The sequence below is a fragment of the Notothenia coriiceps genome, unplaced genomic scaffold, assembly GCF_000735185.1.
Source record: "Notothenia coriiceps isolate Sejong01 unplaced genomic scaffold, NC01 NC01_scaffold00001443, whole genome shotgun sequence".
Classification (NCBI taxonomy): Eukaryota; Metazoa; Chordata; class Actinopteri; order Perciformes; family Nototheniidae; genus Notothenia; species Notothenia coriiceps.
In genome coordinates this window covers 46,859-57,015 of record NW_011334144.1, presented here as the reverse complement: position 1 = coordinate 57,015, position 10,157 = coordinate 46,859, and the positions used below count along the sequence as shown (strand labels likewise).

At 42.3% G+C, this 10,157-nt stretch overlaps 1 protein-coding gene across 1 annotated transcript in view; it reads left to right on the top strand.

The window, feature by feature from the left end:
* The window catches only part of LOC104960867 (calcium-binding mitochondrial carrier protein Aralar2-like), a 48,578-nt gene extending 39,305 nt beyond the window's left edge, over positions 1 to 9,273 (top strand). The window contains exons 14-15 of the mRNA XM_010789045.1: positions 7,606 to 7,746; positions 9,238 to 9,273. Of these exons, the coding sequence (XP_010787347.1) occupies positions 7,606 to 7,746; positions 9,238 to 9,273 (177 nt within the window). The remainder of the gene's footprint in view (positions 1 to 7,605; positions 7,747 to 9,237) is intronic.
* Positions 9,274 to 10,157: the final 884 nt, after the last annotated feature.

Genomic DNA, 10,157 nt, shown 5'->3' with positions numbered 1-10,157 from the left:
CTGACTGTGTGTGTGTGTGTGTGTGTGTGTGTGCGTGCGTGCGTGCGTGTTGGGGGTAGTCTGTGACAGCTCAGTGATCAAAACCTATGATGGGAGGGGAGCAGGTAACAGACTGGTAGAGGTCTCAGGTAGCAGCTGCTGTCAATCTTCATCTCCTCCGTGTAGGTGTGTGTGTGTGTGTGTGTGTGTGTGTGTGTGTGTGTGTGTGTGTGTGTGTGTGTGTGTGTGTGAGCCCTCCAAAGTAGATTTAAGCTGTATCGCTTTAACAGGAAATGTCTGTCTTGGGAAACATTTTTAACAGCACCCTGTGTGTGTGTGTGTGTGTGTGTGTGTGTGTGTGTGTGTGTGTGTGTGTGTGTGTGTGTGTGTGTGTGTGTGTCACGCTCAGCAGGTAAACAACTGAGGTTGCTTGTTATGCATATGTATTCGTTATCAAAAACCAATCATCGCTGCCATGAGAGAACTAACGGCACAGCGCCAGTGACAAAAATATCAACTGCACTAAGTGCTTTGCTTCCCTGCAGGGTTGAGGTGAACCCCCTGTGTGCACCATAACTCTTCAAAGATCGGAATAAAAAGTTAGTGTAAGCATAGTCAATTATAACCGCTTAAAATAAAAGGCTTCTCTCGGTCAGCTTTATGAGGTCGTCACCTGGAATGGTTTTCAATTAACATGTGTGCCTTTGTGAGTCCATTTGTGGAATTATTTGCCTTCTGAATGTGTTTGAGACCATCAGTTGTGTTGTGCAGAGGTAGGGTTAGTGCACAGTGGATAGTTCTATTTGACTACTGTTGTAATCCATATTATGGCAAGAACGACTCAACTCAATAAAGAGAAACGACCGTCCATCATCACTTAAAAAAATTAAGGCCAATCAATCCGGAAAATGTCAAGGACTTTGAATATAGATACACCTCTTTTCTTCAAAAGTGCAGTCACAAAACCATCGAGTTACCTCTGCTGCAGAGGATAAATACAAAAATAAATAATAAATGTTTTCTGCATGTATGGTTCCCACCCTGAAGCACGGAGGAGGAAGTGTGATGGTGTGTGGCACTGTTGGTGATTTATTTAGAATTCAAGGCACACCTAACCATGGCTACCACAGCATTCTGCAGCGCCATGCCATCTGGTTTGCGCTTACTGGGACCATCATCTGTTTTTCAACACACAATGACCCCAAACACATCCAGGCTATGTAAGGGCTATTTGACTAAAAAGGAAAGTAATGGAGTGCTGCTTCAGATGACCTGGCCTCCACAATCACCGACCTCAACCCAATTGAGATTGTTTGGGATCAGTTGGGCCGCAGAATGAAGGAAAAGCAGCCAACAAGTGCTCAGCCCCTCGTGACTACATGGCGTGCGATCAAAAGTTGCGATTTTGATAACTTTTCATCCCCCAGGTCTCGCGACATTAACTGCCGAATTTGGAGTCGATCGGATAAAGGGGCCCAAATCTCACAATTGTCACATAGACATCTTTGGAGCGAAACTCACAATTGTCACATAGACATATTGAGGGCCGGACCATTAACCCTCATCTGAAGTATGGGACCGTTTGAACCATTTTCCTTTGAGTTATGACAACATCGTGTTTAATGGTGAGCATTGTGTTCCCATGGCAACGACATATGATGAGACCTCATATTTGACGTAGAGCTGTTAAGGCATGGACCGATGATATACATTTAAAGTTTGATGGCGATTGGATTGTGTCCATTGGAGTTATAGCGACATCGTGTTTTATGGCGAGGGATGCGTTGCCATGGAAACACAATATTATCTAGCCTCAAATTTCACGTAGAGCTGTTCAGGGCAGCAGTGTTTAACCATCATGTGCCATTTGGAGCATTCTGAGCATGTCAGTTGGAGTTATGACATCATCGTCTTCCATGGCGAGGCATCGCCTAGATTTAGGCCCCTTTTTCTGTGCTTTTTCCCATAGTTTTAGATGTTTTTTGTGTGTTTTGCATGGTTGTCGCAAGCGATTACATTAAGGTCTTCGCCGACCTCTGGTCTCAGACCCTAATAATAGAAACCTGCAAATGAAAAGGTTTGTCCAAACTTTTGACTGGTACTGTATATTATGTTTTCTCCACTGAACTCTCAATGTGATTTCTGTAAGATTCCTATTATATATTATGGTCACAATTGCCAACTTTGCGGAGCTCTGCTTCAAACTCAAGGAGAGACAAGAGGTGAGGCAGCGAGCAGCTCAGCCTTCTCTCTGATTGAAACTGTATGGAGTGGGGGAGATAAGTGCATGCCTGTTATATCTGTATTTTAATTGTAATGTTTGTATACCCCCACATAGGGATGGGTATCGTTAGGATTTTATCGATACCGATACTGCTTATCGATACCGGTATTTTTCAATACTCTTATCGACAGTGGCGGAGCTTGAATCCTGGCCACCCTATTGGCCACCCCAAACACGGGGGCCCAAACAATTTTAGAACATTAAGAAAAAAAAATGTAAGTAACCTTTCATCCTTCATCAATAATTAACATTAATATAACATTGTATTGATAATGTGCTCACTAAACTTACAATTCATTTAACTTATTTTCTTCCAAAAGTTAATTATCCAAAGCCTCTGTACACCCCCCTCTATTTACATGTAATGGTTTGGTCCCGCCTCCGCCTCCAAATGGCACTTTCTAGCAGAGAGTGAGAGCATGTGAGGAGCAGGGATGCTAGTACTTATGTGTGTGCCATGTCTCAACGACTCACAAAGTCAGGCTTTCAAAAAGAAAAGAAAGGAGAGAACGAAAAGAGATAGGGACTAAAGGGCGACAGTATGTCACCCAGTATTTCAAGAGAAAAGGTGGGTGTGGTCCATGAGTGGTGGAAATTAGTCTGTTAGCTAAGCGTAGTCCAGGGGCATCGCCTGGACCTGGAAACATTCCTGGCTTAGCCCACAGTGGCGGCGCTACAGTCAAATGTTCTACTGCAAGACTCCCCACACGCACATACACAATTGTGCCATCTGGTGTCACAAACGTGTGCCTGCATTAGCTTTGTTACGGCAATGGATTGTGGGAGATTCTCATAGCACGTGAGGATCTCTTGAGGGTAAGGTGTCTGTATTATCTCGGTGGACAAAATGTATGTTTTTATTTTATAAGGACAATAACGTACTGTTGCGTTTGTTTAGTTTAATGTTAATTGTTTGTAACAATTACATTGACATTTTGAATTTCAATGTAATTGTAGTATAGTGATTTCAATGCCACCCCAAAATGGTCACTGGTTCCATCCTGGCCACCCCACTGAAAATGTCCTGGCTCCGCCACTGCTTATCGATACTTTTCAATAATTTGGTGCTCAAAATTATAGACATGTATACAAGATGTGAAGATTAAACAACAGTCATTTTATCGTAATTTATTTGTATTTATTATTTAATGTAACTTTTTCAATGTCATACCAAGCAGGTATGAGTGTGTTTGACAATGTGTCTCTGGAAGGGGGGCTGTAATTAGGGGCAGTTCATAAATCCATGTAAACNGCCAGCCTTAGTGTGTGCGTGTGTGTGTGTGTGTGTGTGTGTGTGTGCGTGCGTGCGTGCGTGTTGGGGGTAGTCTGTGACAGCTCAGTGATCAAAACCAGGTTTTGATCACTGAGCTGTCACAGACTACCCCCAACACGCACGCACGCACGCACACACACACACACACACACACACACACGCACACACTAAGGCTGGCAGCTTTAGCCTGAGCAAATGAAAGAAGGTCTTTCACTCAACCCTCTTTTGATGCTGATCACTAAAGCAAGTATTTCAGGATACACAAGTCATTATGGGTTTAGCTCCACTCAGGCACATTCAATTGACCTTATTAGTTCTAAAAATATGTATAAATAATGTTTTAGCACACTAGATTTGCTGTACATTTTGTTTTTTATGTAAACGATTTTAGATTGTGACACAAATGAAAAAGTGTAGCAACCACAGGAAAGTAAATTTACTGAAGAAATGTTCTGCGCTGTACTGGGTGTGAAAAGTAGTGGTTCCGTATTCTATTCAAACCCATATGGATTCAGGAACAAAAACAGATGCATAGGCAGAGGAGAGGATAAATGTAGAGGAGAGGAGTGTGGACGGATGGATTTTTCCTCTTTTCCTCAGTGAGCCGTCGTGACAGCTCCTTTCATCCTGGCTGAGGCCCCGGTGTTAGTGCTGGCACTGCACTCTGCCTGCCACTTTATCTTACACACACACACACACACACACACACACACACACACACACACACACACACACACACACACACACACACACACACACACACACACACACACACACACACACACATAGATGTCGAACCCTCCTGAACCCTGTTTTAGTGAGGCTCCAGCCGCAGCACATGAAATCTGTTTATATCATTTGGTAGCTGTGAAAGTGTTGGTTTGGACCACAGTGTCAGCCTCAGGTCCACAGTCTATAAAGCAAGGGACAGAGACAGGAAGAAGGAAGAACAGTGGAAAAATAATGTGAAATGTTCACTTTCTGTGTCAAAAACTTCTCTTGAAGCCTCTTTGTGTCCCCCCTTTATCAACGATCCTCATCTTTCGTCTTTTCTTGCCTTTTTAAATGTCTTCTAAAGGAGATACTTTAACCCAAAAATAAAAATACATATTCTTCCTCTTTCCTGTAATAGTGCTATGAGTTGGAAGATGGAAATATCAGCCATAGAGATGTTTGCCTTCTTTCAAATATAATAGAACTAGATGTCTCTTGGCGTGTAAAAAATAGTTGGAAAACCTCAACAGTAATGTCTCTTTCCAGGAATCATGACCCGGTTACTGAAGATTATTCAAAGACGTTGCAGTTTCATGTAGGAACTATTTTCTTTCTACCAAACTACACCCTTCACCGAGTGCGCCTCTTGCCCATTAGTAGATTTAATGCTTCCTTCTCCATTTCTATATTCTTTGCGGGTATATATAGCTAGAAAAATACAGCTCCAACTTGAATAAGTATTTTAGATTTTTGGTTGTACTGTCCCCTTTAAACATGCTCCTGTCCTCTTCTCACCTCTCTCTCTCTCCTGCTCCCTCCTCTGTCCCTCTCTAAACCTGTGGCTCAGCACCATTAAGCCGCAGTGCTGGGTTGCCAGTTTCTAATGATTATTTGGTAAGAACGGTATGCCCCGTTGACTGAGCTGGCGGGATGCTTATCTGGCAGTTACTGGCCTGCATTTTAGGACTTAAGTTTCACAAAATACTTACTGGGTCATTGCTGAGAGAGGGAACAGGGTGAGCCTGAGAGTCAAAATACAATAATACTTTGTTCGTGTTCATTGTGAGTGTAGCACAGTTTGCATGGCTGGTTTAAGTCTTTGTAATGAGTTTCTTATTCAGGCCTGATGTGCACATTATGAACATTATCAAAGAATCTTATACACACACCAAGACCTGCACATATTGCACAATAAGGGTGGTCAGCACAAATGAAGTGTTATTCATGGAGTGATGTAGGGAGTTTTTGGCGTGTGAATGTCTTGTGCGGTGGTTCTTGAAACTTTCCTCAGCTCTTGGTGTGCTCTCTGCAGCAGCGCACCCATAGCCAGGAGCTGTGGTGCGTGCATAAGGTGCTGACGTCCCAGGTTTCTAAGGATCACCTTGCCTTGTAATTACCTGGGAATCATCAGAGAGCAGCCGACGCTGTCACTCCATAATCACAACCCTCAACCTCTCTGCCTCCTCCTCGACCTTCCCTCACTTCTGTTGTTTGGACTACACCTCTGTCTTGTTTCTGTCTCACCCTCTTTTTCTCTCTCATTAGCCCACTTTGTTTATTTGTCTCATCCTCGATTCGTCCCGGACGCTCAAACGTTTTTTGGAGGGGTGTTCCACAGTAAAGTAGGAACGTGCAGTTGAAGTGCAGAGAAAGCTTTGCACTGTCACTCCTTTTTCTCTCATGTTGTCGGGTCTAATTGTCAGCGCGTCTCTCTGAACAATGTTGTTGTTTACTCTCCTCGACTAAACAACATCTCCATCTCCAGACTCATTAGTATCCAATTGAAGCAGCCAACACTGCTCGAGGCTGAAGCCAATAGCCTATTAGCCAGCACGTAATCAAGGAGTTTATTTCTATAAAACAACTCATAAAGAGTTAGCTGTGAGATGTAGCAGCTTTATAGCCCTCCTGTTATTCACAGCCTATACTGTGTGTTATTTAGAAAACACACCTTCAATGAGACCATTATGATATGTGTGTCTCCCTCCTCCCTCTCCTCTATTAGGCAATATATGGTAACACTTAAAACGGAGGGAAATTGAAAAAAAAATGGCCCATGTTGCAGATTTGGAGCTTGATGGCTTCCCGTAAGGCAGGAGGCGACGGGCACAATCCATCATTCATAACTGACTGAAGGAGGGGGGGAAAGGAGCGAAACGACAACAAACAGACTGTTTAAGACAGAAATGGCACCATGGCAACCGATTGCTATCTAATTGCGATGTGCCGCCCTTTTGCGTGTAGCTCCCGTAACCACTGGCAACCGTAGCAAGAGAGAGACAACATTAGAGAAGATGAGAGAGATCGTTTGAGGGTCGGTCAAAGCAAGAAGAAGGGAGAGAAAAAACAAAAAAGGACATTCAAAACGAAAAAGAGACACAGTTAAAGGAAGGCACGGAAGTCAGAGAAAACGGTGTAAACACTTCTCAGTATCGAGAAGCATTCTGGAAATGCCGTCATGTTGCCCGACTAGACGCAGTTAACCATTCGTCTCGCCGCAACTGTACCTCCGCAGCTACCTCTTATACTTAAAAAGCCCCGCCGACCTGAAATACACACACACACACACACACACACACACACACACACACACACACACACACACACACACACACACACAAACACACACCAGTCTGAACACGCCGCAGTATTGTTGCCCTCACAAGTACAGGTTTGGAGAACGGTGTGAAGTGAGAGGTTAGAGGGAAGGAGAGAAGTCAGAGTCCCCGCAGGGCCTGAGTGATGAAGACAAACAGCTGACAGGCTCCTCTGCATCAGCTGGATTTCCCGCTCCTCTCCTCCTTTTCTCTGCGTTTGTTTTGCAGCTGGTTGCTGAGGTGGCACTATTAAGTCGCATCACTTAATGCAGTTCAAGCAATACAAAAGTATATCTGGATTTTGTTAAGAAATTCAATCGAAATTTTTAAATGAACACAACAACACACTTGAAATCTCATTTTAAAGACAGACATAATTGGGTGTTGTTTGCTGCAGCCATTATATTAAAGTCAGTTTTCACTTATATATATTTTTAATTTCATTTCTTTATTGATTTTCACTCCGACTCTCTTTCTAGGATAATTGCTATACATCCACAATAACACTTGTGTACGTATGTGAATATATATATGGATGTATGGTCGTATATATACACTATAATTGTATGTCGGATATGTGTGTGTATGTGTGTATGTATCTCTTGTTATATTATTCAGTTTGCTTCAGTTTGCTTTGTAAAACAATCCTTATGTCCGCATAGGAGACAATGTTTTTGTTTCCAGCTGTCCTGTTCTCCAATCCAATCCACTGTCTCCTCGTTTACGTTTATTTATTGTTTTGATTTGTGTTCCATCAGGCTGGCGGCTCCCAGGTGATCTTCACCAACCCTCTGGAGATTGTAAAGATCCGTCTGCAGGTGGCAGGAGAGATCACCACGGGGCCGAGGGTCAGCGCCCTGTCCGTCATCAGAGACCTCGGCTTCTTTGGACTTTACAAGGTGAGAAACATGGCAGGGGTCAGAGGTGCACAAATGTCTGAGCCACAAGTCGTTCTTCAAGTAGCTTTTTCCACCCCTGCTACAGTATGTTGATGTTATCTGCTTGTATTTTACCAGAATATACAGAGTTTTAACATGCAAATGCAATTCAACTGCTATTAAATATAAAATGAAGAGATATGTAAAGTGCAAATGAAAGGGCCGTTTTTATACAACTTTTCTGAAAGTATAAATATCTGTATTTTACACAAGAAATTAGATTTTTCATAGTTTAGTTTTATACTTATTTGTAATGTAATCTGTAGAATGAAGAGCAGCATAATCCCTGAAGGCAGCTAACTTGAAATGCTACAGACTACATACTGGAAAAGTTATACCTGAAGTATTTTGTTCAGTAGTTCTATTTTGCTGAAGTCAAAGTAGGATCAAGTGCTGTTACATATTTCTGTGAATTTAGAGATGCACAAAAACAACGTTTCCTCCGCTCCTCTCCAAGGAAACATTCCCTGTCATGTCATTTCATGTCAATCTGTCCTCCTGCATTAAAACCCACAAAAACAATATTTAATTTAGTCTCTTAATAACCAATATATGTAAGCATGTACCTCATTTAATTCAGAATAAAACTGTTAGGGTATTCAGTTTGAAAAGCAATCAATAGGCTGAAGAGATGTACCCGTCTGGCCAATACAACATTATGGTTATGAGGTTATTAGACATTGTTTTCTTTGATGTAATAGACAGAACTTCAAATTGTAACTCTCATTTATCTTTAATGGAGTCGTGCAGGAAGCCCAGAGCCATGTTTCCTGGATCACAGTTAGATTTGTTGTGACTAGATTAATTAGACGTCCAGTATCCATTCTATTGTATTTTCATCAGCCTCACAATTTCACAGCAATCCATTATTTCTCATTACTGTTATGACTAAATCATATGTGATATTGCTAGGAACTCTAACACAATTATACGTTACTTCCCCCCACATCAGCCACAATTTAAATCAACAATTCCATGTGGTCTTCTGTTCAAGAACAAGAAAAGACACAATTTATGCTAAAAGCTGTATTTAACCTTAATTGCCATAATTGATATTTTTCAATGGCACAGGGTTTAAAATTACAGTACACTGTTTGACCTTATTAGAGTTTTATGATATTATGCACCCAACGCATTGTAAGGAAAGCATGAAAGATTGTAGTTCATAAGGGGCTAATATAAAAATGATTTTGCGTTGGTGTGTTTTAAAGACTATTTTCTGCATGTTATAATTATAATTCTTATAATAATCATGACTTCTAACAGCTGTAAGGTACTGTAACGACGAAACGCCGTTACTGCTATTTATTAAATGGCATTAATTATATAAGTGTTCACCCCTCATCTTGTCTGTTGTTTCCGGTCGTCTCTGTGTTCCCTCCTGCTGATTACCCAATTGTGTTCACCTGGTGCCCTGTGTTTGCTCCTCCCCCCTCACCTGTGTCTTGTTAGTCTGTGTATTTAAGTGCTGTTTCTTGTTGGGAGTAGTGGGTGTGTGAGATCCTGGTGGCTGCAGGCTGGGCTCGTGTGAACAGCAGCAGGATTGAGGCTGTGTGTGAACTTTTTGAACATTGTTTTAATAAATGCCCACGTCGGGTTATATTTTTGGACGTTCTGCCTCTGCCTCCTTGCTTGGTCGGGCCACTCAACGGCGGTCAGCTTCACAAATGGTGTCAGAAGTGGGATTCGACCAAGTGAGGAGGTGACAATGACGAGAGGAAAGAAGAGGGACCAAGGAGAGGAACCGCGGCTGGGGGTGGCTTGGCCTGGAACTGACCAGGGGGCCACGGCTGCTGAAGCAGCAGGAGAAGAGAGACAAGCAGGAGGAGACGAGAGACAAGGAGGAGAAGCTAACGGAGACAAAGAGGAGAAGCTAACGGACGAGCTAACGGAGACAAGGACTGTGTCCCAATTCAGCGGCCGCATCCTCCTGAGGATGCATTCGGAGACCGCATACGTCACTTCCGCCAAACGAAGGCTGTCCCAATTCAAAAGAAAGACAAGACTCCTCCGAATGCGGCCCGCAAATGCAGCCTTCTTTCCCCAGATTTAGAGGATACATCTGATTTTTTATATGCCCTGTATACCTCTTACTATGAAGAAGTATATATATTTATTTAATAGTACATTTTTTATTATTTTTTCTTCTTGTAGAGTGTATACGGGCATATAATATTGTGTTTTATATTTTTATCCAAATGATAAAATGAAGTTACATGCATAATGATAATACCCTTACTTCATGTAAAATTTTTGCTTAGGTCGACTTGTGTTCAACATTCGGCAACTACCCTTGCAATGTCTGGTATATTATAAAAAATTGAGTAAGGCAGTGGCAGTGTGGCAACGTGGACCCTCTATACCATGTGCTC